Raw genomic sequence first — 26,401 nt, forward strand, 5'->3', positions numbered from 1 at the left:
TTATGTAGGCGTTCCTGGTGCTAACTAATTACTTTTCTAGGTATTATCCCTTTAATCTTTACTAAAACCCTGTGAGATAGGCTCTATTAACCCAGTTTTCATAGTTCAGGAAATGGAAGCCCAGAGAGGTTAGGTAACTTGCTAAAGCCCACAATTAGGAAGTGGGAGAGCTGGCACCTGAATACATGAAGTCTGACCCTAGAACTCCCCTCCTCTTAGTTCCAAGGCTCTATTTCACTCATGTCTCCCCCTCCTCTTGCACTGCAGTATTCAGAAGCACACAGACACTTAATAGATGAATAAGTGGATGCAGCACATTTGGTGTAACTTAGCTAAGAGAAGTGTTAACAAAATGGCTAAAACATGGATGCCAGTTCTGGTTTGGTTGTTTTTTCAAAGTGTAGGGTCATGGTTCTAAAGTGGACTTGGAGTTCCATCCTCCCCAACACTGCAAAGTGTTTGGACTATCAGATTTCTAGTATCACTGGATCCTCAGTGGGGGTCTTTGAGCAGGTTCACCAACCTCTCTGAGCCTTAGTTTTCTCCTATGTAAAAGAGGATCATAATCCCTCCTTAAACCATGCTGTTCTTTTCCTGGGGCCAAAAGGAAACAGAAGGTTGCTCGTTACAACACATTTGAGCTAGGCCCTGGATAGAGTATAAGGATGCAGAAGACGCTAGCTTTGTCCTTATGAAACTCACGGACAGGCAGAGAAAAAATATGACCCAAATAGCTACCGTACAAGTAAGCCATCCTGTGGTGAAGATTCAGAATGTTGAAGGCACACTTCCCATCCCTTAAAAAAATTTTTTTTGACATTAGGGCCTATCCATTGACTAGTCTGGCACCTCCAAGTGCCCTCAACCCCAATCACCAGTCCTTTCTCACAACCTGTCAGTTTTCCATACTAAATCTCTCTAAAATTCATCCACTTCTTCCTATTTCCACTGGCACCATCCAACTTCATTAATTCATTCAACAAATGCTGGAACATCTACTATGTGCACCTACTGTACTCGATGTCAGAAATCACTGCTGTGAACAACACAGAAACTCTCATGAAGCTCATACCCTAGTTGAGAAAACGAACAAAATCCAGCAGAAGTGCTGGAGATAACTAAAACAGTAGCGACCTTAGATAAAGTGGTTACAAAGGTCTCTCCTGTGAGAAGACCCCAGGACAGAATACAACCCTTCTGTGCACGCACCAGTCCCAACAGCTTGTCTCCCCACCTCTTGGACCCAATCTCCTCACAGCAGTCAGTGACCCATTAAATACGTAAAGGCATCGTAACATGTTCCCCTTGCAATCAGAGTAAAACTCAAGTTCATTAGACAAAAAAAAAAAAACTTGACCTACATTAGGGCACTGTTCCACTCTGTTCATTAAGCATGAACAGACAAAAAAAAATCTCTGCCCTAATGCAACTGACACGTGAGGGGAAATGAGAAAATACACATTTTAAAACACAGTAAGTCGCGGGGGGGAGGCGGAACTGGAGAAAAAAAAGCAGGGAAGAGTGATGGGAGATGAGAGGCAGGCTTCGACTTTTTTAATTCCTCAAGTGCTCTGCCCTGCCTAACCACCGTCTTGTGTTGCTCCCCCGCTTCCTCAAGTACTTCAGTGCCTTACTCGCAATACCCCTCTTGACTTTGCAGATGCTGTTTCCCTCTACCTGAACCAGCTGCCTCTTCATCTACTCATTATTCCGCTTTCAGTTCAAAAGTTATTTCCTTTGGGAAAACGCCCCACACTCGGCCATATCGTACTCTAGGCTTCCGCAGCACCAAGCCCCTCACCTTTAAACACCGGTCATATTTTGACTTTATAGGGCGTTAGCAATTGTTTGTTGTGCATAACTTCATGTAAGCTCCTTGAGGGTACAGCTGTTATTCCCTTTGGTCGCCGCGAATTCCGCGCGTAGCACGGAGCCCACGCCCCTGTGACAGGAAACCAACCTACTCGCCGAATCCGCAGGGAGCCGGAAGGGTTGCGTTTCGTCTGAAGACCGGGTAGGAAACGGCGCAGGGACAACCCGACTAACAGCGTTCCCATCCGGGGCCCTGAGAGAGAACGCCTTCCCGCGAAGGCTGCCGGGAAGCGTGGTTTTTGAAGCGAGCGTGCTCGTCACTTGGGGCAAGTGCGCGTGCGCAGCCTCAGTCAGCCGAGGTGGGGAACATGGCCGTGAGGTTCCTGTGGGCGGTCCGGCGGCGGATGCAGCCCCTCCTGGCCTCGAGTGGCGCGTCAGATGGCAGGTAAGCGAGGCAGGCCGGGGATCCGGGACGTGAGCACGATGCAGGAGAAGCGATCCGGAGGGGCGATTTTAGGCTGGACGGCGAGAGGACCTACCAAGCCTCTCGGCCGCTACGACTGGGCGCTCACGGCCCCATCTTACGGAGAGGGAAACTGAGGTCTACAGCCTTGCCTCCTTGCCGGGCCGAGGAGGGTGGAAAGATCCGAGGTCACGCCCTCGGAGGTGAGAACTGTTATTCAGCCCGAGCGTCGGTTGAATTGGGGAAGTACCCTTCCCATCCCCTTCTCGACAGCTTTGGTGTCTGCGGGTAATTTGGGATTCTCTCCCAACACCCTGTGTGATCGTATCTGAGCTTCACTTTACCTATCGGTAAAAGGAGGCCGTTGGACTTGGTCTTTACAAACGGCCCTTCCACCTGCCTTCGGGAGTCTGAAGTTCCGGTTGCTACTTTTATCCATCAGTTGCGACTTTTACTGATCATTTATCATGCCAATTGCAGAACGATGGGTAGTTCTTTTTATTCTTCCGTTTAATTGAGGAAACTGAGGTTTAGAAAAGTTGAGTAACGTCTCCAAACTTAAATACGCGTGAAGTGGTGGAACCCAGACCGGAAAGCAGTCAGGGCTGTAGAATCGGCCCTTTAAAATTAGTGACCAATGTTACTTATTCTTAGGGACTATTCCCCGTTGACAGTTTATTTATCGGAAAGAATAAAAATTGCTGAGTAGGGGGATGGGTCAGGTTGGATCTCTGAAAAGTAAATTACGGTGAAATCCAGAAATTTTGCATAACTGTCACCTTTTTAACACACCTGACCCAGCACTCGGGTAAGAGGTTGAATTCCGGGTTTCAAGCTTTTTTTTTTTCTTTCCTAGTCTTTTTGACAGTTTGTGGTGTAGGGAAGTGATCAGAAGGAAAATGTTCCCTTCTAATAAAATTTCCCCGACTCCAGTTCTGAAACAGTAGCAATTGAATGGATGCGCCGCAACTCCCTCTTTCTCATGACTTGGGCCCTGGCCGTGTGCCCTTTCAACTGGCCCTGAGGATATCTTGACCTCCTTTCAATTGGATAAGTGTAGTTTGTTAGGAATTTAGGAGGAAGGATCTATTTCACCCTGTGTGATGTGTCCCAGATCTGTGGTGACCAATTTTCGAAATAAAAATGTGTAATCTTGTGTAATCTGACATCAGATCATAATAACTGAATTCAGGACTGGCCTGGAAGATAAAAGTAATCTTGCCCACACCCTTATACTGATGGTTCCCTCTTCCCTTTCTTGAAGTAAACTCCTTTACCCCCTTTAAGCCTTTGCTTAGATTTCACCTCAGTGGCCACTTTTCAATATATACCACTTTAAATAAATAAACTATTTGTTTTAAAGACCTTTTGCGCTCACAGATTTCTTGATGGTTTTACTTCATATTAAGTTATGATGATCCAAGAGGTGTAATGGAAACTTCCTTGAACAGGGGGCTCAGAACTGCCGCAATCCAAGATCTGCAAACTAGCCCCTACTCTAAACTTTTTATGTGAACTGAACTATATGTCTATATGATCTGTTTTATTCACCTGTATATAGTTCACAGTCCACAACATATAGTAAATGTTTTATAAGTTTTTGATTGACTTGATTTTACATATAGGTGAGCTCCCAACTCATTTTCTCTTAGTGTAGGTTCTCTTCCATAAAAGCCTTGCTTTTACTTAGAGCTTGTGATCAAGATGGCTTTAGAATTCCAGGCCTCACTCCAATTCGATAAGGTACCTTTACTGGGCTTAATTTTCCCCACCTATAAAATGAGGGATTGAACCTGAACTGTACGGCTTTTTGTTTTGAATTCTCACTTCTGATATTGCCCTGCTGGTTCTAGGTATTATAATTTCGCTTTCTCTTGCTGACTTTTGTGTCCCCACTTCCAGCTATTTCTACTGCCTGATGCTCAGTATCCTGATTCAACAATACTAACTGTGTAATCTTGAGCAAGTCATAAGCCTCTCTGAGCTTCGGTTTTCTCATCTATAAAATAGGGATGATGATAGTATTTATCTCACATGTTGTAAGATGAAAAGATGATTTAAGTAAAACCCTGTCAACTGTGTCTGGCATTTAGCAAGCACATTATAAGTGTTTGTATTGTTACTGAGACTGAAAGCACTTTGTCTAGAGAGAGTCAATCTGGGAGACATTCCAGCCTCTGAACCTGGTTATAACTTCAGCTGTTTGTGACGGCATTTCTTCATAATGCACCACCTCCCTCCCACTTTAGGGGATGGCTGCATCCTTTCAGCACTGCCACCCAGAGAACCGCTGGTGAAGACTGCAATTCTGAGGACCCTCCTGATGAACTTGGGCCCTCTCTTGCAGAACGAGCCTTAAAGCTAAAAGCTGTTAAACTGGAGAAGGAAGTCCAGGATTTAACAGTGGGTAGATTTTATATTATCTGTTCATATATTCTGTAACATATATCATATTTTCTATTATCTGTTTATATTATCTATATTCACATCTTTTCTCTGATTTAAGTATCCACGTAAAGTTTTTTAAGTCAGTTTTTAAACTGTTTCTTCTAATTAGCTCTTTACCCCTCTTACTAGATATACTAGGCACAATAATCTGTACTAGTTCAAAAACATTACTGACTACGGATACTCATCTCTTTTCAGTTCCCTGGTGTGTCACAGTACTTAGATACCTGATATTTTGGTAGCTTCAAAGGAGGTACAGTGCCTGGCATGTAGTACACACTCAATTAATATTTGTTGAATGAGTGAGGTCACTTATCATTGTATTCTGCCAATCAGACTACCTCTGGCTTACTGTGCCAGTACTAGACTGACAGACTTTGAGAAAGAGAAATAATTAGAGTAATTCCAAAGCAGGACCGCCCAAAAATGGTAAGGGGTTTGGAAAGTGTGTCTTGTGAGAGGAATGAAAGGAACCAGGGATTATAAAAATGAAAGAAGAAAAAACTAAAGAGGCTAAATAATTGGCTTAAATTGATGACATATTTTTAAAACTTACTCTTGGCTATCCTAGAGTTCAGTTCAACAAAAGAAAGTTGAAGAGTGGCAATGTTGCCTGAAGGTGAAAAAGAAAGCTTTTTCTCAAGATAATGAGCTTGAAAACAGTTGTTCTGTGTTCAAACTGGCAGCCTAAATGACAGCCTATCAGGGCCGCTATAAAGAGAGATTCCTGCTATGACTGGGAATTTGGAGTAGCTGATCTAAGATTCCTACACAACTCGTGTTGTTGTTGTTGTTGTTGTTGTTTTAATAAAAATCTATACCAAGGGTGAAATTTGTAAAGTAAGCAAAAAGTTTCTTTTCCACAAATAGGCATTTGTTTTCTTATCATTTTGACTTTGCTTTTGATGCTCAGGTGAGATACCAGAGAGCTATAGCTGATGGTGAAAATATAAGAAGGCGAACCCAGAGATGTGTAGAAGATGCCAAGATATTTGGTGAGAGGCTTATTAATAATGAAAATACCTTTTAGTTTAAGGGCACTTACTAGCAGTTGTGCACACTGAACTTAGCAAAAGACACATCTGGGTCCTTAACCAATCTATACACTGCCCTTCCTCTATCCCCCTAGGCTTTCTGCTCTGCTTACTGGGAATGTTGTCAAGTGAACCATTTGCTAAAGTAATATTTGCCTTTATTTTCACCTGACATTTGTTATTTTATTTTTCAAGCATGTACAGTTAACATTCTAGTGCCTATACAGGCAATTCGGTTTAACTCATTAATGAACAAGTGAATCATTAAGATGTTCAGAAGAGAATCCAAAGAGCAGACACATAGGCAATCATAAATGCTGAGATTTGCTTCACGTAAGCAAAATTGGTCCATAACCATAGTGCAATAATCAACTGTATCTCCACCAGACAGTTTTCACAACTATAGACAAAAATCATTTGCATTACTGTCAGTGTTCTACAGCTTGCTGAGTTATAACTCGAAGGTTCAGACCACATGGAATCAGATAACCCTGAAAGCTGTGCTAGATTGAATCTATTTTTTCACTGATGGCATTGAATAATCTTTTTGGTCCATTTCAAAGTCGTTCAGAAATTTTTTCCTAAATGCACCACTTCTTGTTCCAAATCTGTTCACGAAAATGTTAATTGAATAACAGGGATTCAAGAGTAAAGGGCAAATCTGTGATTACTTGCTGTACTCACAATTTCATATGGAGCGTTATACTTTGACTACACATAGAATGGAGTGCTTGAGGGGCCCTTGGGCTCTATCTAGTCCAGTCTCCTCTTATAGGCAAGCTAGAAAAAGTTATTTGACAACAGGTGTAGATATGAATCCATTGATTCCTGATCCCTAATCTATTATTCTTTCCCTTATATCACACTCCTTCCTGTTCTCTGGATTTTATCCGTTATTTGTACAGGGGATTCACTTCATTCCTGTCCTGTCCAACCCTAGTCCTTTGGCTTAGCCTTCTGCTTTTCGTTCAGTGCTGTAGATATCATGTTTCAAGACTTTGAGTAAATTCTAACCCCCAAATTGTATTCCTGAATAGCTAAATACTGACCCCCCAATTGTGTTCCTGATATTTCATCCAAGTTTTAGTCTCATATTTCCAGCTATCAGGGCTCAGTGGCCACGCCTGCCACCTGTTAGTCCATAAACACAGTTCTGAATTTCATCAGAAAAAATTTGTGGAAATTTATTTTCTCTTTTGTTAAATAATCACCTACATAAGATGCTTGATTTTGCCTCTTGTCCCACAAAACGTAAAATACGTACTATATGGCCCTTTAGAGAAAAAGTCTGCTGACCTCTAACCACAGGGAATTGTAGCAAATAGAATAATTGTGATAAGGGGAAGACTTCCTGCCTGCTTGCGGGGAACAGGGTGAGTTGGCTTACCACAAGTCAAGCTTCGATGCTTTAGGAGCTGGCTTATTATGTCAGTTTCCTCAAGAATTAATAAGGTTCTCAGGAACAAATACATATTATATAAACTCAAAAGAATTTGGTAATCTAATTTGTTAATTTATAGAGAAAAATGTGTCAAGCAAAACATGAAGATTGCTCAGTGAGCATGGAAGTAGAAAAAAAAGAAGAAAGCTTTCATTGTCATTAAATTAACATACAGTATAGCATGATGACTATCCTCCTTCCAGGGACAGTCTTGTCTCAGTAACGCATTTTCTCTTAAACAGGTCACAGAGATCCCTTTTTGCCCTCTAAGAAATGTTGCGGACACCAACCATCTATTGAAGTAACACAGTAATAGGAATAGGATCAGAGACTGAACCCCTCACTGTACAGACAAGAGAACCTAGGCTTCTGTTTACCCAGATTCATACAGTTTTACTGACTAGAAGCCAGGACTTTTTGTACCATGGCAGTGTACAAATCAGTGCAGCAGCTTACAGCTTTCAAATTCAACTTGAGTATTTGTCTTCCTTTGTATAGCCAGGGAAAGCCTTTGATGTCCCTGATTGATCTTTATCAGACAGTCTTTCCTCTTGGATGGAATTCCAAATTTTATCAGTATACTTTTCAAGGCTTTAGCTAATCTCTTCTACCTTTTCAGCTGATGTCATTAACAGCCATTAATATATATGGCTCCCATCCCTCATAGTGATGGGAGAGGTATCTTGTAGAACTCACCAAGTCTAGTTCTCTGAAAAGGCCTGCTGCTTTCACTCTTTCCTCTCCATTGCCTCCTCTTCTACTCCAGGCCATATTATACCAAGATTACTTCAGTTGGCTCTCTTCCATTTCTTATGATATCTTTTCTTCTCACCCATCTGTGATGCCCCCAGCACCCCACATAAATTGTGTATGTTACTAGACAATTTGACTCCTCTTCCACTTGTTTTGCTCAAGAAGCTATAATGGATTTCTATTACCCAGAAGTTAAAGATAGAATTTTTGCCTCTCTGTCAGTCATTCCTTCCCATCCAGGTAGTACATACCTGGGAAGTCTCTCCTCTGTCATCATCTCTTTTATTGGCTGCCTGCTTTGACACAGGGCCTTAAACCTGTCACTGGACCAAAGCTAGATCAACAAAGTCCTTCGCCCCTCACCAGCTCCTACTGGGGCATTTGTGTTACCATAGGTATCTGTGATGATGATGTTCCTTATCATTTCTGTAAGAAGAATGAAGAATGCAGCATTAGGAGTAATGAGATTTCTCAACAACTGAGTTCACTTTTATAAAGTTTATGTGACTCTAAAAAGATTAGACAAGCTTGGTGGCCTGTCTTCAGCAAGTGTATATAACTTCATAGTAGGCATTAAGAGACTTACCTCATCTGTGGAGTATATTTTTTTCCTGTTCCTATTTAGCTAATCCTCAAGAATAAACCACTCTTTGACTCCTCCTTAGCACAGTCTTGTCTACTATTCTTTTATTATTCCCCCATCAATGAAATACTAGTGTCTTGTTTCTATTGAGAATGTATGCCTTTCCACAAATGAGACAGGCGGGAATTTTCAAAATATTCATAACTTAGTACTAAAGGTGAATAGCAACAAAGATGCAAGAAGCATATAAGTCAAGTTTTTAAAGGACAGGTTTCTGAACCTTTTGTATATAGTCTCACCTAGTTCTTGGGTTCTAACCATCTTCCCCATTTCCCAGAATACTTCCTAGTCATATGCCTTCCAAGAGAAATGCTGGCTCGTCAGTTGGGTTTCAGGGGTAATCATTGGTGATGATCCCTGAATCCTTTGTGGCAATCTTTTCATTTCCTGGGGTACCCAGTATACCAGCCAGCTCTCTGAGCCTTCCCCAAACTGCACCCTCAAGAGCAGAGTGGTTTCCTCACAAACAGTAAGAGTATTTGGTTTCTCTGTAGGAATTCAGAGTTTCTGTAAGGATTTGGTGGAGGTGGCAGACATTTTGGAGAAGACTACAGAGTGTATTTCTGAAGAAACAGAGCCTGGAGACCAGAAGCTCACTCTGGAGAAGATCTTCCGAGGCTTGTCACTTTTAGAAACAAAGCTGAAAAGCGTGTTTGCCAAACATGGCCTGGAGAAGATGACACCCATTGGTGACAAATATGACCCTCATGAGCATGAACTCATCTGTCATGTGCCGGCTGGTGTTGGGGTGCAGCCTGGCACTGTAGCATTAGTAAGGCAGGATGGCTACAAGCTTCATGGCCGCACCATTAGACTTGCCCAGGTGGAAGTGGCAGTGGAGTCTCAGAGAAGACTATGAATGGGCCCAGAGGAAATGAATGTTCTCCTGGAGTGCAGTCACCTGTGATTCCTTTATTTATTAAACTAGGTTCGTATTGTACATGAGGTACTTCATGTGATCTGTTTTGGATTTAGTCATATTGGCTTTATTTCTAAGATACTCTTTTGATTTAATGTGACCTGTTTGGTCTCATCAGAAGTCTTGCCATTGGGCATTTGAACAATGTGACAGGTGTTCCTGTGGCCTTATCAAAATACGTTTAAGAAAATTATTTTTAAATTGGTACTCTGATGACTTTCAATCCAAAATTTTTTTTAAAGGTGGAAATGAGTATATGTTTATGTATTTTCAACTAAATGTTCCTTACTAATGGTCCCTATAAAAGGAATTATATAGAATCTTGTATTTGTGGGAAAAGGAGATGGTAGGGATTGGTTTAACATTTGGGTACTTAAATGATAAAGCTTTATAGTTGTATGAATTTAAATCATTTCGGTTGATTTTTATGCACGTAGATTTTCAGGACTTCCCGTTTTTATTTTATTTTTCTTTTAGCCATCTTTTGTCCTTGTAGTTCCTGCCAGATAGACTTCATATTCACACTCATTGTCCCTTTTCAAATCCCATTTACAAGGCTAATGGCCCAGGCAAGACTTGGAAGGCAGAGACTGGCAAGAAATCAAGATACCAGGTCCCTTTCAAGCAAGTATGGCCAAGAAACCTTGTGCTTTCTTTGTTGAGTTATCTTCAATTTATTTTCAGCCTCCTCCCTAGGTATATAATCATTTCAGGGAAATTGAGGCAGCACCAACAGCTAAAGACCTAAATTGGTCTATATAGATAATTTACCCACAACTTCGCTTTCCACCAGCCCTTAAATCCTCTGCCACTTTGTCAGATTTACCTTATGATCCTTTATTAGATTACGTGGCGAGGTGGTCAGGACAAAAAAATGTTAGGTTCCCATGATTCCTCATTAGTTATGCTAGGTTTGGGGTGTTTTTTTTGGGGGGGGTGGGGTACTCACAATTCACTACCTCTCTTACATTGACAAGCATTATTTCCTAGTTTTTGTGTCTGTCTTATGTCACATGTGTAAACATCTAGCTCCCCTTTTATGTATTGACCTCCTAGAGTTAATGAGCCTATGTGTATATTTTTTATTTCAGTCTTGCTTATAGATAGTGTTCTATAAAAAATTTATTCAATAAATGAGTTAGTGAAAGAATGAGATATATATATATAGATATCTATCTATCTATCTATCTATATATATATATATATATATATATATATCAATTGGACATTAGAAAGGAGGTCATATGGTTATTTTAGTGTTAGAAGCAGCCTTCATGGTGATCTAATCTCACCCCTTCAGCTTCTTCTGAAGTATGAAAACATAGTCCTTTTAGGACTAGACTCAAAGAAAAAAAAAAATCTCTAAAACTAGTAAACTAAATTTTAGTGAGAACTTAAGTAAGAAACAACTAGATATTAACTTCAGTCATTTAAGATTCAACAGTTCTATAACAAACATGCAAATATGTCCCCAGCAGAGAATTAAATGTTGTTAGGTGTCCAGATTGCCCAGGTTTAGGTTTAAGTTACTTACCCATAAAATAAATCCATTCCTACTAGAACTCTATGACCCCATTCTGTGGGGTGGTGAAAGTTATCCTCTTAGACATCATAGATAGTTCTAGCATACTACACAAGCATGTATCAACAAAGCATCCCCCAATGGGTCCTACCACCTCCACCAGATTTAGACACTTAAGAAAAACAAATACATGCTTCTAAGATGCAAGCAAAAGACTGTTGGTGAGATTTTAAAACCAGAACCTCTTTTGTCATTCCACTAAGTACATACTGTAAATATAATGAGCAGTCAGATTTCACAATAGGAATTTGTCTTTTTTTGCCTTCATTCCTTTGAGATTAACAAATAGTGACGACAAGAAAATGAGCCAATTATGATTTCCTTTGTGTTCTTGGATCACTAGCTATCATTACCAGTGAATTAGAATAACCATAATTTTAGGTGTGGAATGTTCTGATTACTTGAAGAGTTTTTATTCCTTGCAACCTCCTGTTTTAGCAAGTAGACTGAGAATAATTTTAGATTCTTCTACTATTCAGTAGTTTTGCAGACTTAAAAGTATAAATTTAGAAGATGGAGCTATAACAGTGAGAATCTCAAAATGCTGAAGGGCTTTCATGAGCCAGTGCAGCATAATAGAGCATAGTAGGCTTAGTAGGCATCAACTTGAACATAATTCCCAGCCTAGTCACTTCACTCTTCTGAGCCTGCTTCCACGTTTGTAAAATGGTTATAATTCTCAAAATATTGTGAGGATTAAGCGAAAGGTGCAAATTGCCTATTACAGTAGGCCCTCAAATATTTATTTTTATTGCCTTTTATTATACACATTGTTTTTCGTATGTTTTTATAGTTGCCTAAAGTCTAGCGGAAGGGAAAGACTGGTTAAGTGGTGCTTGACTATAAAAAAAAAAATGGTAAGCTAATCAATCACAGTGAACTTATTTTCCTTTTAGCTTCTGTTTTTTGTGTTTGTCTGTTTTAGCCATAACAAGGAAATCTACATTTTTAGACTGGAGAAATAAAATTGTTTCAGTGCCCTTAATTATTTTCATCTTGATGGTAAAGTAAAAAGACATCATTGGCTTGCCGATGATATGTGTAAGGAAGCTTTGACTCATTTGAAGAGGGATCTTGATGCTTTAGTACTTGGATTTTACGAATCTTTTGTGGATTTTCCTCACTGCCATAAAGGAATTATTCAGTTTGATACGGATGTAAGCTTGTGGTGCTCTTTCATGGCAAAGGATTTAATAAGTGAAGAAGGGTTCTTAAACACTAAAGCAAAATCAGATAAGGAAGGCTAAGGATGAAATATAATCTTCAGAAACAACTTTAATAAAACCTTAATTGAAATAACTGTGTTTCACGTGTTTAGTGTCTTTGTTTGCCAGATTCATATTGTGTATTGACATGGTCACTTCACTAATTGCTGACCCACCTTATTGACACTCAGTGGAGGTACCAGCAGCCCAGCCAAGTGGATGCAGTGTATGCATTCCACACCTTGCCTTGGTGTTGAAGTCTTGTCTGTTCTTCCGCCTCCCTGACTTGCTTCCTTCTGATTTCTATGTATTTCTTAGATCTGGACTCCTGTTTCTGCCTTCCTCTCTGGCACTGCCTTTTCTTGTGCTCGCTTCTTGGTTCTAATTGTCTTACCTGCTTTAATCATTTTCACTTGAACTGCAGGAATTCTGACCATCCTCTCAACCAGATTACTGGCATGCGGCTTACTGCTTCCATAAGCCCTTCCCAACCTTTGCCTGGCCTTTCCTTTACCTCTGCTTCTCCACTGGCTTCCACATACCCAGCCTCCTGGCTAAGTGCCCCTCTTTGGAACCAGCCTTTCCTGTAGTTTTGGCCTCGCATTTTCATCATTCTTCCAGTCTTGTCTGCATACCCTGGCTCCATAATCCATTGTTCCTCATACTCCCAGTGCTAGCTTGTAAGTATATTCTTATTCCTGTCCACTCAGACTTTGTCCACATTCTCAAATTCACTGGAGGTTTTAAAACACGACTCCAAAATCTCCTTGAATCTGGACCAATAGAATATAGGGAAGTGACACTGCTGGTTTCTGACCCAAACCTTCCTGTCTCTGGATGCTCACTCTTGATACAGCCATCAAACCAAAGAGTGAGCTCAAGTAGCCTGTGGAGTGGAACTGAGGGCCATGGCTGAGCTTTCAACTGACAGCCAGCAGCATCCTGCCAGCCACCTCAGTGAGCCACTTTGAAAGTGGACTCTCCAGTCCCCAGTGGAGCAGCCCCACCTGACATAACATGGAACACAGATGAGCTGATCTCACTGATCCCTGCCCAAAGTGCAGATTTATGGGCTAAATAAATGATTGTTACTTTTAACCACTAAGTTTTGGGGTGGTTTGTTATGCAGCAATAAATAACTGATTGAGTCACCCAACCTCACTCCCAGTCAAACTACTAGTTTTGCACCTCGGCCACCAGAATTATGCCTCCTTGCTTTTCCTCTTAAACAGCCTTTTTGAACTTGTCCTACAACTTTGATACACATCATCGATGTGTTGTAGGATTGGAAGAACTTCCTAACAGAAGAAAATACAGCTCTAGAATCTAGAGTTACCGAAGACCCTAAAATTAAAAGCAAAGTAGAGTCAAGTTGAGTTTTAAAGTTAATACGATTTTACCCAATTAAAATACTGCAAGAATTATATTGTTGGCACATAAGAGAACATGGCACAAAGTGATGGTGAATGCTTGTTTTAAAAGATAACTTAAGGGAATATCTTGAGTCTGGAAATGAACTTAAAAGGTTTTCCATTCTAACACAAATATTGCCAAAAAGTTTTTCTTTTTAATATGAGAAATGCATGTTTATTCATCTACTGCTTTACTAGTAATCTAGATTGGCCCTGTTAAGACTCACAGAGCTGGTTGGAAACTCAGATCTATGCCCTTTTACTATTCTCCGAGTCCCTTCCATTTCTTCTCAGCCATAATCTGACTGAATAAACATGAATTTTCCTTATTTTATCCTGAAACTCATCCCCAATTTTATTTTCTGCTAGAGGAAATCTGTCCTTCATAGTGTGGTAAACTAGCCACAGTGAGCTGCTCTTGTTTTCTGAAAGGGTGAAAATGGGAGCGTATCCCTTCCTTCCTACCTTTCCTCCCCTATGAAAGAAGAGTGGATGAAACTCTTACCTTTTGTTTTTAAGTAGAAGGCAGAGACATAAACTGTATGTCAGAACTGCAAATACACGTAGTAACTAACAGCAGTCTTGAAAGCATCTGGCCTTGTTTCAGCATACGCTGAAACAAGTAGCGTCTAGCCATCCCGACTGCATGACTGGTCAGCAATTTCCAGCACTTGCAGACACTGCCAAGTGATTTCACATCCTCTATCTTACGTGATTGCCGCAACCACCTAGAAAGGCAGAGCAGGGAAACAGAACGAGACACAGACAAGGCACGCTACAGAGCCACTAACGCTCAGAGGTTGGATTGGAACCGAGATCGTCAAAGCTTCAATTCTTTCCCTGCCGTCAATGCCCCCGGAGCTGGGCCCTGGTCCTGAAGCCGAGCACTCGAAACGCGCACACCTGCGCCGGAGCAGGACGAGCCAGCCAATGAGGAAACCGCATCCAGGAGGCGGGACGGAGAAGCTGCCAATGACAGAGCCTACCCCCAGAGAGATGCGGCTAATGAGGGCCTCCTGCCGGAGAGGGAAGGCTGATTGTCCAATGAGAGGCTGCGACCAGCGAGGCTGGAAGGCGGAACAGCCAGTGAGGCGCCGGGCTGGGGCGGAGAGCCCAGCGCCAACCCGCGACGGCCCGAGTCCCGGCGTGCTGCCCCAGTCTCTGCCCGCCATGGCCCGCGCTGCCCGGCTCTTCGCCTCGCTGGCCGCCCTCCTCGCCGCTGCCGCTACAGGCGATGCCCGGCCCAGCAAAATCGGTGCGGGAAGGACCGGGTGGGGTGCTGATCTGGGGAGGGCTGCGAGGGAAAAGGGTTGTGAGCCGGGAGCCTCTGGATGGGGGAAGGGGAAGGCAGCTGGGCGAGGGAGGGGTCCTCGGGAGAGGAGCTGGGTGGAGAAGAGCCGAGGCACTGCGACTGGGCGAGGAAGGGGACCGCAGTAGGCGAGGTGCTGATGGCGTGGGCTTGTGTCCAGGGCTACCTGGGGCGGAAAAGAGGCTTGGGGCAGGACTGGTCACCGATCTTACCGGCAGGTCCAGGGCTCTTTGCCAGGTGCCCCCAGGACAGAGATTCTGGCCTCTCTGGTTGACGTCATTCACACAGGTTTATTGAGGGTGGTCTATGTAGCAGGCACAGTGCTCCACAGTTCTGTGTGGAGAAGAGACTGCACAATACAAAGAAGTTAGTGCTAAGGCTGAGAAAGCACTGTGAATTCAGAGGAGGGGCACTTCACCCCAGTCTTTGTGGGCTCTGGGAGGTCTTCCTAGAAGTAGCATCTAAGCCAAAACCTCATGGAGGGTAGGAGGCAGTTCTAGGGGAGACAGAACCCATGGTAAGTCCTCTGGGGATAGATTTGCTGAATGACGAAGTGGGGAATTTTCAACAGCAGTCTTCTTACTTATTTGCTTTCTTTTGAAATTTTCAAACATAGACCAAAGTTGAAAGAATTGTACAGTGATCACCTGTATACCCAGCACCTAGATTCTGCCGTTAAGAAAATGCTACTATATTTGCTTTATCACATACCTATCACATGTGCATTAATCCATCTTACATTTTAATGCATTTCAAAATAAACTGCAGACATCATGACATTTTGCTAAATACTTCATCATGTATACAATTGACTAGAATTCCATATTTGTTTACACTTTTTACCTCTTAACATTTGTCATTTTAACTCTACATGAATCAAAGTTTTTCAAGTCCCTCGTATATAAAATTCCCATAGGAAGAGATGCTGGGCTTCTGGTGTGAAGGAGAAGGAGTCCCTAATCCACTAGGCTGCCCTCTGTGCGCTCTAGGTGGCAGGGAGGGATGCCCCATGGGAGCACCACGGACTTAATAGGGCCAGTGCAGTGCTAAGGTTTGGATTACCAAACCACAGCTCAGGCCATAACGGGTTAAGACAGGCTGAAGCGTGCCAGAAATCAGTTCGGGACTGAACATTTAGGGTTTTCAGAGGAAAGAGAATCCTGAGAGCTGGAGTGGCCAGAGAAGGCCTAATGGAGGAGGTGGATTTGGAGCCGGAAGAATTAGGCAGGCAATGTCTTGAGATGCAGGGCCTCCCCCATCTCTTGGGAAAGGGCAGCAGAGCAGGACATTTCTCACTGAACAGTGAAGAAGGGGCAGGGCCTCCTCACAGCTCTACCATTTCTGGCAACGCAGAACTTGCTGCCTTCCTCATTCCAGCCAGCCCTACCCACCTCACCTCAGGCATCATCAAGGCAGGCTACCTGGCAATGCCATGCTGTCCTGTAGCTTTCCTGATTGTCCTCAGCCCTCTGACAAGAGCCTCTGTCTGTCCGTGGTGGTTTGGACTCTACCCACAATGGGAACGAGGAGCTTCCTGTTAAGATGGCTTAACCCTCAGGCTGCTGCATGATCAAATCTGAACACCTCGGTGTGGCACTGGACCCTTTTTCTTTTAATTTTATTTATTTATTTTTGGCTGTGTTGGGTCTTCATTGCTGTGCACGGGCTTTCTCTAGTTGCAGCGAGCGGGGGCTACTCTTCGTTGCCGTGCGCGGGCTTCTCATTTCTGTGGCTTCTCGTTGTGGAGCACAGGCTCTAGGCGTGCGGGCTTCAGCAGTTGTGGCTCGTGGGCTTCAGTAGTTGTGGCACATGGGCTTCAGTAGTTGTGGCACATGGGATCTAGAGCACAGGCTCAGTAGTTGTGGCGCACAGGCTTAGGTGCTCCGCGGCATGTGGTATCTTCCTGGACCAGGACTCGAACCCGTGTCCCCTGCATTGGCGGGCGGATTCTTAACCACGGCGCCACCAGGGAAGCCCACATTGGGCCCTTTAAACTCCCCCATAGTTCCACATGTGACCATGCTGTTCTCTCTGCAGAGAATGTGTTTCTGCTCACTGGCAAAGCCTATTGTCCTCCAGGGTCGTTGCTTCCCTGTGAAGCCTGGGGCCCACACCCTCAGGCAGAATTCACTGCTTCCTCAGGATTCTCTGGAATCCTGCTGTTGCACTTGGTCACACGTTGTCATTGCTAATAGTGCATGAGTCTGTCCACCCTCTCTCCGCCTATGCTCAGGGGGACAGGAGCTCTCCCTGTTTGATTCATCCTATGTCCAGCACATCTTACCATAGACCAGAGAGTGGGTGTCAGTTTGTGGGTGTTCAATGAGCTGACTCTCAATGAGGTGAGGTCTTCTGCTTCCCTGTAGTCCTTGGGCAGCTTCCAGGCCTTGTGATAGCAGTTTCTCTTGGGGGGGGAAAGGGTAATTTGGGGCTTGGTCGAAAATGGAAGTGGTAGGAGCACATTGGTTTAAAACGTTAAGGGCATTCTTGGAAGTGGCTTTGTAAACACTGAGAAGAAGGAAGTAGTTTGTTCTTTCAAGATGCAACAAATAGTGAGCTCTACTGCCTGCCAGGATCTGGGGACATAGGGACCTGCCCTCAGACCTTAACAGATCATTTGAGTATAGTGTGCCATGGACTAGGCCAGGGTAAGGAGAGTGCTGTGGGACTATGCAGGAGGGACACTTGTCTGAGGCGGGTCAGGCAAGCCAGCTAAAAACTACATATAAGGGCCACAGAGGTCAGTGAGGCAAAGGGTGACAGAGCATTTCTGACAAAGGAAGCAGTGAGGGCAAAGGCACAGACATGAGAGAGCAAAGTCCCATGCTCCACAGCAAAAGAAGCCAAGACAGACAAGAAGGTGGAGTGTTGCAAGGGTGAAGCAGGGAATGGAATAAATAAATGGAGCCCAGATCATAAAGAACCGTGTATTTTTGCCTTCTTGACAGGAGCCTGTGGTCTTAGGGACCAACATGGGTCTAGTAAGGACAAATCACACCAGCTTTATCTCATTCTCTTTGAGTAGGTTACAAGACTGTCAGATGAGACAAAAGTTGTGTCTTAGATATGTGGTGGGCAAAAATTGTGGGCAGCATGGCCATCCATTTCAGTAGTTTCATAGCTGCTTTACTGTCCTCTCAGTGCTATGGAATGATTACTATCTGTTTGGTCAGTGGTTCCTAGCAGCACCTCAGAGCCCTGTCCAATGAAACGCTTTTCTCAGTGACTTGGATGAGACTATTGATGGTATATGAACCAAGTTTGCAACTAACAGGAAGGCAGGAGGCTGCAGATTTCCTTTTTGAGATGTTAAAAGCCTATGAGATGCAAATACCTGGGAACCACCGGCCCAGGAGGCTGAGAAGGCGTGACCCGCAGTCTCACGCCCATGCTCTGTCTCTCCCTACGCCTGCCTCCCGGGCCTGCTGACAGCCGTGGTTGGAGCCGGAATTGGGGGCTCTGCCGTGGCCCATTTCCTCCAACAGCACTTCGGCCCCCGGGTGCAGATCGACGTGTTTGAGAAGGGGACCGTGGGCGGCCGCCTGGCCACCATCTCGGTCAACAAGCAGCACTACGAGAGCGGCGCCGCCTCCTTCCACTCCCTGAGCCTCCACATGCAGGGCTTCGTCAAGCAGCTGGGTGAGTGTGCCGTCCTGGGGCTGGCGGCAGCCCTCGGGCCCTTCCCAGATTACCCTGATGGTCAAGGCCGGAAGGTCATATAGCCCAATCTCCTCGTTTTACAGATGGAGCAGCTGAGACCAGAGAGGGGAAGGAACTTGCCTGAGGTTACACAGTGAGTTAGTTGCAGAGCCGGGATTAGAACTCAGGTTTGACCTCTCCCCCAGGCCAGTTTCTTTCCCTTTCAATTTGCTGCTTCTCAATAATCATAATCGTAATGGCTTCCACATGGTGTATGCTTGCCAAGTACCTGGCATCCTTCTAGGTGATACATAGGCATTACCTCCAATCCTCCCTACCAGCCTGCAAGATGGGTATTGTATCTCCTCCCAAGGAAACTGAGGCTCAGAAAGCATATACACCTCGGCTAAGTCTCTGCAGCTAATAAGTGAGAGAACTGAGATTCAGCCGCAGCAGCATCTATCAAAACCACAAATACGGGGCTTCCCTGGTGGCGCAGTGGTTAAGAATCCACCTGCCAATGCAGGGGACACGGGTTCGATCCCTGGTCCGGGAAGATCCCACATGCCGCGGAGCAACTAAGCCCGTGCGCCACAACTACTGAGCCTGCGCTCTAGAGCCCACGAGCCACAACTAGTGGAGCCTGCGTGCCTAGAGCCCGTGCTCTGCCACAAGAGAAGCCGCCGCAATGAGAAGCCCGCACACCGCAACGAAGAGTAGCCTCCACTCGCTGCAACTAGAGAAAAGCCCACGCGCCGCAACTAGAGAAGGCCCACGCACAGCAACGAAGACCCAACTCAGCCAAAACTAAATTAATTAATTAAGTTAAAAAAAAAAAAACCCAATACATATATGGTTGGATGCAGAAATTCCATTTCTCAGAAGTGATCCTGTAGGTGTACCCGCAGATGTTCAGAGTGGCAGGCACACAAGGTTGTTCATTACAGCATTGTAATAGCAAAAAGTTGAAAATATCCCACCCGCCCACCCGCTGGGACCTGAGATTAAACAAAGTATTGTTTAAGTACACAGCCGACTGTTCAGCAGCCAGAGTGAGGAAGTCCTGTAGGCCCACGTATAGAACAGTCTCCAAGATACATATGTCAATAAGGTGCAGACCAGTGTATATAGTACGTGGGGGTGAGGGGAGGGATAACTCAGAGATATGTACACATTTATAAGTGTTTGCACAAAATATCTCTAGAAGGATGCTGCAGGAATATACTTACTGGTTGCCTCCGGGTAGGGGAACTTGGTGGCTTTGGGACAGGAATAGGAGGGAAAGAAAGAAAAACCCGTGGCTTAGGGCAGGTCCTATAATCGCTCAGCCTCACTTTCCACATCTTTACCTGGGGTTGCTAACACCTGTTCTGCCTCTCCCGAGGCTGTGAGAAGATGAAGTGAGATACGAAGACCCAGTGCTCTGTAAGTTGTAGAGAGCAGGCAGTTGCCAGGAGCTGTGATTCCTTCCATGTGGCCTTGGTGCCCAGGGCTGCCATCTCAGAGCAGGCCCTGTTGGCTGTCAGCCCCTGGACGGTCCAGGATGACGTCTGAATTTCCCTCACTCGTGGCTGAGTGGATCCCTGTTGGAAAAAAATATAAAATGGTACATTAGTTTAATTTTCATTTCTTTGTTGACTAGCCAGGCCAGATATCTCCCCAGTGTTTTGTGTACTGTTCTTAAACAAGCAGCACAGATGCACAAACCATAGTGTTCATATTCCCTTTAATGGAGCCGATCCACGTGCATCCTTCAGGACGGCCCCTGAATTTAAGCCTCAGGAATCGCTAGGTTCCCCTGGGGCGGGGGGTCCTCCGAAGGGGACCTGAGGGCCTCCTCCTTGTCTCCTCAGGGCTGCGGCACCGGCGCGAAGTGGGAGGGAGGAGTGCCATCTTCAACGGGGAGGACTTTGTGCTGGAGGAGACTGACTGGTACCTGCTGAACCTCTTCCGCCTCTGGTGGCACTACGGCATCAGCTTCCTGAGACTGCAGATGTGGGTGGAGGAGGTCATGGAGAAGTTCATGAGGTAGGGCTGGGTGGGGCGTGGGGAGGGCATTCTAGAAGGAGAGAGGAATAGAGGTGCCGAAGGAACCAACGTGACTGTACACTGTCCAAAAGGAAAAGGTACTTGCTGGGTGTGAGAATTCCGCCCAGGCTCCGAGCACGCCCGGCGTCGGCAAGGTGCTTGCTTGGTGCAGCAGTAGTTGGTCTCTCGCGTTGTCACACTGGCATCCTCTTTCCCTCAGCTAAACTGGTAAATAAAAACATGGGTTGCAAACTCAGCCACCTTCAAGGGCCCACCTGGGGTATGAATAAGTGAAGCAGTTGGGTGGAAGGGAAGGCTAGGGAGTGAGGGGCCCTAAAGAGCCAGGCCCCCCTCTGAAGGGGCGGCCACTCTCTGCTCGAGCCACTGGTGGCCATGGAGGAATGCCATCTTCCAGTGTTTCAGAAGAAGCTGGAAATCCAGTTATATGTGAAATCTCCCAGTTTTTCAGTGTGCACAACCAATTCATCTTATAAGGCAAATGAAACATATCTGTCAGCCACAGGCAGCCTGTGGGCCACCATTTACAAACTCTTCTGTCCCCCAGTCCCACCATGAACAAACAGCTTTCTTTACCACCTGTCTCCTCCTTGGGTCCTGGACCCCTCTCCGTCAACTCCAAATAACGAGGACAAGTGGGCTGTTGTCACCCTGTCCACCTCTCGTAATCCACTCACTCACCAGGCGGGTACCCAGCTCTCCCCCACAGTCCTTCCTGAAGGTTCTCCCTGTTTCCCGGCCCAGATGCAGAGGCTGCAGCATCAGACACTCAGTCGTGGTCTCTAGGCCTCCTTCCTGGTTGCTGGCACTTCTCTGCCCTTCCCACTCCTGTAACTATGCTTTTCATGGCACTTCTTCCTTATATTCTCCGGGTGTCCCCAAAGTCATGTCTTCACTCCTCTTTCCTCTTTCTTATATTTTTCTCCCTTGTCAATTTCATCTAAACCCCCAGGGCCAAGTTCTCCTTTTTGTGGGAGACAGCCTCTACCTGTCGGCCCCCAGTTTCCCCTTAAGTTCCAGACCCACTAACTAATCAGTTTCTAACTGCTTTGTGGACACCCCCATCTGGGTGTCATGTCCATAACCAAACTCAACAGGTTTACAGAGCAGCCCAAGCAGAGGCAACTTTTTCAAAGGCCAGCCGTCCGAAAGTCCATCAGCAGATTGTTCCAGGCAAATGCCAGCCCCTGAGATGGGGGGAGTTGTGGGAGAACAAGCCATTATCGAGGGGGTGAGTGGGAGGCCTGCTGGACCGAGCCGGACAGCTTTGACATAAGGCAGTTGCCATCGGGTCCGATGTGGTCCTAGAAGCCACTTCGGGCAGAGCCGAAGTTGCTGGAGAGGGGATGTGTCAGTGGGGGCGGGCATAGCCCACTGCTTGGCAGTCCCAGCTGAGTGAGAAGAGGGCTGTGACCTCAGGCAGGGAGTGGCTTGAGAGGTGACATGTTTGTCATTCAGCAGAGCCACGATGTGAAGCCAGGTCTGGTGGGATTCCAGAGTATTTGCCCTTCCCTCTGGGCTGTCCCTCTAAGTGAGACAGGCCGACCACAACCAGCAAATAGGCCAAAGGTACCATTACCAGCCTCCTCTCCCACCCACTGCGTGGAGAGGAGGCGCGGGTCCCTGCTGGGCCCCCCCAGGTGCAGTGACCCAGCAGCAGGTGGTCAGCTGAAAGGCCTTTCTGCACAAGGGCTCTGGCTCCACTTGTCTCCCAGGATCTATAAGTACCAGGCTCACGGTTATGCCTTCTCGGGTGTGGAGGAACTGCTCTACTCGCTGGGGGAATCCGCCTTTGTCAACATGACCCAGCGCTCCGTGGCCGAGTCCCTGCTCCAGGTGGGCGTCACACAGCGCTTTATCGACGATGTCGTCTCCGCTGTCCTGCGGGCCAGCTATGGCCAGTCAGCAGCGATGCCCGCCTTTGCCGGTGAGCCTCCAGCCCTCGGCCTGCCCACCTGCCCTTCCCTGGCTCTCCCTGTAATAACCTCACATTTACCCGGCTCAGTACAGTTGCCTAACCAACACTGCCCCCTCTGATTCTGGCATCTATCCTCCAAGCTGTCGGGAGATGGTATTCATCCCACTTCACAGACGGTGAAAGGGAGGCTCAGCTCTCAGGTCCTGTGTGTTTTTACCACTCCTGTTTGGATCGGTTTCAGGAGCTGTCCCGTTGAGGCCTCTGGGCCCCTGGGTATTTATCTGTTAGAGCACCGCATCTTCCCAGCTTATTACTGGGGCAGGTGGGCACATGTACCACCCACCATCCTCCAGCACAGGCCACAGATCTGCCCGAGAGTCGTCAGGGCATGTCTTCCCCAAGGCATGATGACCATTCTGGGCCTTGAAAGATGCTGTAGGATTTTGCTGGGGTGGTGGAGGGGCAGAGAGGGGCAATCAAGGCTGAGGAGCTACACGGGCACTCAGTGGCCTGCTTGGCTGTGTCCTCCTCTCCCCCTCCTAACATGGAAGGCCCAGGCTCGGTCCTTTGTCCTCTTCTGCTCTCAACTACTTAGCCTCCCTTGGTGAGCTCAGCCAGTTTCAAGACTTTAAATTCCACCCACCTGACTCCCAAATATGACCTCCAGCCCAGACCTCTCTCCAAAAATGCAGGCTCATGTGTCAGCTGCCACCCTTGTGTCTGCACTGGAAGGGCTAATGGGCGTCTCAGACTCAGCACGTCCAAACCTGAGCTTCTGATCTTTCCCCTCGAGCCCCTGCCCCTCCCAGCGTCTGCCCAGCTTGGCTGGTAATTACTCCTTTCCATTGCTCCAGCCAAAACCTTGAATCATTTCTTTCTCTCATATCCTTTATGTCATATGTCAGGAAATCCCATCTGCTCTACCTTCCACGTATACCGAGAATCTGACAGCTTCCTACTACCGCCTCGTCCTTGGTCTAAGCCACCAACATCCCTCAGCAGGATTACTGCAGCTCTCCTACCATGTCCTCCACCCCTTGGCCCCCCAAGCTCAATGCATCAGCCAGATGATCCTTTTAAAACAAAAGACAGATCCTGACAGGCCAGCATGTAAAACTGTAATGGCTCCCACTTACCTTCAAGGAAAACCCAAAGTCCTTCTAGTGGCCTGCAGGGCCCTACATGGTCTAGGCCTCACCACCTCACCACTCCCTCACCCCAAACCAGCCACTCTGGCCTCCCTGCCGTGTCTCCAACGTCCCAGGCGCACCCACACCTTGAGGTTTTTGTGTGGCCAGCCCTGTGCGTGGAGCATTCTTCCCTGAGACACAATCATGGTAAACTCTCGCTCTCCCATGTCTTTGTGAAGATGTTGCCTTTTCATTGAAGCTGCCCCTACCCCTCCTGCCCTGCAGGTATCATCTTCTAGCAGACTGCTTGATCGACTTATTTGATCTCCTCCCACTAGAAGGCAGGCTTTCCAATGGGAACCTCTGTCTCCTTCGTTTACTGACGTATCCTTACAATAGTGCCGACCATCATAGGCACTCAGCCCATTTTTGCTGAATAAATGAATGAAAAGGTTTATAATTAACAAGCACCTCCCATATGCCCAGGATACTATTCCTCTGGCTCTTGGCACTGCTAGCTCCTTCCCACCCTTCAGCTCCTGCCTAGTTTCACCTCAGCGAGACTACCTTGCTCACTCTGCCGGTATCCTGTATGTATCCTTCAAGATATAATTCACATACCACGCAGTTCACCCATTTAAAGTGTAGGATTCAGCGGCTTTCAGTATATTCACAGAGTTGTGCCTCCATCACCACAATCAATTTTAGAACATTTTCACTGCCCAAAAGAAACCCCATACCTATAGCCATCAGCTCCCCAACATCCCCCAGCCTTCCAGCCCTAGGCAACCACGAATCTACTGTGTGTTGCTATGGATTTGCTCATTCTGGGCAGTCTGTGTAAGCAGAATCATACAATCTGTGGTCTTCTATAGTGGCTCTTGCACTGGGCCTAATGTTTTTACTTCACAACATGGTGAATTTTGTTGCAGTTATTTGTGTGTGTCGTCTCTCCTCGCCCAGGGTTGGGAGGAGTCTTGGCCTGGGAGAGAGGCCCCGGTAGGATGGTGCTGGACTCTCCAGCCCACCGCGCAGTGGTTCTGAGAACCCACTGGCCGCCCTCCCGCCCCCTTTGCCCAGGAGCCATGTCGCTAGCCGGGGCCCAAGGCAGCCTGTGGTCTGTGGAGGGAGGCAACAAGCTGGTTTGTTCCGGTCTGCTGAAGCTCACCAAGGCCAATGTGATCCATGCCACGGTCACCACTGTGACCCTGCAGCAAACAGGTGAGTAGACAGAGCAGGGGCCATGTCCACTCCATTCCTAAACAGTGAACACTTCCACCTCCTCTGTCCCTAAAGCCCTGGTTTATGACCTGCTGGGGAGTGGTTCCCAGCACTGCCGAGTGACACCAGAGGGCACTGTTGCCCCGATTCAAATGTCAGAGCCAGAAAGCAGAGACTTGCATTAATCTAGTCCCATTCATTTGACCACTGAGGACTTTAAACCACAGCCTTGCTCACGTTCCCCCAGCTAGTCAGAGGCAGAGCCAGAGAAAGAGCGGGTTTCCTGACTCCAGTCCAGGGCTCACCCTGCAGCCACACCAGCACGGAAAGACTGGGACACAGCAGCTGGAAAGCCCAGCTGCACCCATTGAGGGTCTCGTCCCCTCAGTGCAGGGCCCCAGATGGCAGCTAAGTGGGGAGAAGCTGAGAAAGAAGCGGGCTTTTGTGCTCTCTTCCCTCTCCTTCTAGAGGGGAAACCCTTGTACCATGTCAAGTACGAGAATGAGGTGGGCACAGGCTCTGACTACTACGACATAGTGGTCATCGCCACCCCCCTGCACCTGGACAACAGCAGTACCATCACCTTTGAAGGCTTCGACCCGCCCATCGATGTCGTCCAGGGCTCCTTCCAGCCCACCGTCATCTCCTTGGTCCATGGGTACCTCAACTCTTCCTACTTCGGCTTCCCCGACCCTAAGCTTTTCCCCTTTGCCAGCATCCTCACCACAGACTTCCCCAGCTTCTTCTGCGCCCTGGACAACATGTGTCCCGTCAACGTCTCGGCCAGCTTCCGGCGGAAGCAGCCTCAGGAGGCCGCCGTGTGGCGAGTCCGGTCCCCCCAGCCCCTCCTTCGCTCCCAGCTGAAGACGCTCTTTCGCTCCTACTACTCAGTGCAGACAGCCGAGTGGCAGGCCCACCCCGTCCACGGCCCCCGCAGCCCCCTCCCGCGGTTCGTGCTGCACGACCAGCTCTTCCTCCTCAATGCCCTGGAGTGGGCGGCCAGCTCCGTGGAGGTGACGGCAGTGGCTGCCAAGAACGTGGCCCTGCTGGCTTTCAACCGCTGGTACCAGGACCTAGACAAGATTGACCAGAAGGATTTGATGCACAAGGTAAAGACTGAACTGTGAGGGCTCCAGGGAGAGCTGGAAACATCCAGCCCCCGCTCAAGACGGATCCCACCCCACGCAGTGGCCAAGGTTTTACAAGCCACACTCACCCACAGAGCCCTTCTCTGACCCCTCGTGTGTGGAGCGTCTTTTCTGTCCATTGTGGGTCCTGGTGGCCAACGTTCTGCCTCTCCGTCTTAAGGATTTTCACAGTGTTGCTTCTTTTGAAGGGGGAGAGCAAGAGCGGGGGAAGGACATTCAAGCCAATGTATGCATTTATTTATTTTTTCTAAGAAGAAATAAAAATCCATCTTGAGCTG

The 26,401-nt window shown here is 46.6% G+C and overlaps 2 protein-coding genes and 1 long non-coding RNA gene across 5 annotated transcripts in view; 2 read left to right on the forward strand and 1 right to left on the reverse strand.

Annotated features, from left to right (window-relative positions):
- Positions 1 to 18,584, reverse strand: part of LOC149749691 (uncharacterized) — a 29,782-nt gene extending 11,198 nt beyond the window's left edge. Inside the window, exons 1-2 of the long non-coding RNA XR_016392814.1 lie at positions 15,234 to 18,584; positions 1,802 to 15,006 (exon numbers count right to left, since the gene is read on the reverse strand). This is a non-coding gene — a long non-coding RNA (uncharacterized LOC149749691). The remainder of the gene's footprint in view (positions 1 to 1,801; positions 15,007 to 15,233) is intronic.
- GRPEL2 (GrpE like 2, mitochondrial) lies at positions 1,901 to 11,952 on the forward strand. The gene is made up of 4 exons (XM_022590071.2): positions 1,901 to 2,257; positions 4,525 to 4,678; positions 5,637 to 5,718; positions 9,089 to 11,952. The coding sequence occupies exons 1-4, from the start codon at positions 2,181 to 2,183 to the stop codon at positions 9,451 to 9,453; spliced, it is 678 nt and encodes a 225-aa protein (XP_022445779.1). The 5' UTR covers positions 1,901 to 2,180; the 3' UTR covers positions 9,454 to 11,952.
- Positions 14,170 to 26,401, forward strand: PCYOX1L (prenylcysteine oxidase 1 like). Of its 3 annotated transcripts, XM_022590072.3 has the most exons (6): positions 14,808 to 14,967; positions 18,454 to 18,660; positions 20,514 to 20,688; positions 22,422 to 22,633; positions 24,835 to 24,975; positions 25,444 to 26,401. In XM_022590072.3, exons 1-6 carry the CDS (start codon positions 14,883 to 14,885, stop codon positions 26,100 to 26,102), a joined length of 1,479 nt encoding a protein of 492 aa, XP_022445780.1. In that variant the 5' UTR covers positions 14,808 to 14,882; the 3' UTR covers positions 26,103 to 26,401. The 3 variants fall into 3 exon arrangements, with proteins under 3 accessions (XP_089765657.1, XP_030618638.1, XP_022445780.1); XM_089909531.1 differs by lacking the exons at positions 24,835 to 24,975; positions 25,444 to 26,401 and adding an exon at positions 23,530 to 24,828 and having other exon boundaries at positions 14,170 to 14,967; XM_030762778.2 differs by lacking the exon at positions 18,454 to 18,660 and having other exon boundaries at positions 14,807 to 14,967.

This window comes from Delphinapterus leucas, chromosome 3 (genome assembly GCF_059928025.1).
Source record: "Delphinapterus leucas isolate spDelLeu-1000000601 "Yukka" chromosome 3, BTC_Dleu_Yukka2, whole genome shotgun sequence".
Lineage (NCBI taxonomy): Eukaryota > Metazoa > Chordata > Mammalia > Artiodactyla > Monodontidae > Delphinapterus > Delphinapterus leucas.

What these genes read in the sequence shown, in the direction of transcription:
- PCYOX1L (XM_022590072.3), top strand. Translation starts at nt 14,883, where the DNA reads ATGGCCCGCGCTGCCCGGCTCTTCGCCTCGCTGGCCGCCCTCCTCGCC. An exon ending in GTCATGGAGAAGTTCATGAG is followed by an intron (nt 20,689 to 22,421) that starts GTAGGGCTGGGT and finishes CTTGTCTCCCAG; the next exon opens with GATCTATAAGTACCAGGCTC. An exon ending in AGCGATGCCCGCCTTTGCCG is followed by an intron (nt 22,634 to 24,834) that starts GTGAGCCTCCAG and finishes CCCTTTGCCCAG; the next exon opens with GAGCCATGTCGCTAGCCGGG.
- GRPEL2 (XM_022590071.2), top strand. Translation starts at nt 2,181, where the DNA reads ATGGCCGTGAGGTTCCTGTGGGCGGTCCGGCGGCGGATGCAGCCCCTC. An exon ending in AGTGGCGCGTCAGATGGCAG is followed by an intron (nt 2,258 to 4,524) that starts GTAAGCGAGGCA and finishes CTCCCACTTTAG; the next exon opens with GGGATGGCTGCATCCTTTCA. An exon ending in AGAAGATGCCAAGATATTTG is followed by an intron (nt 5,719 to 9,088) that starts GTGAGAGGCTTA and finishes GTTTCTCTGTAG; the next exon opens with GAATTCAGAGTTTCTGTAAG.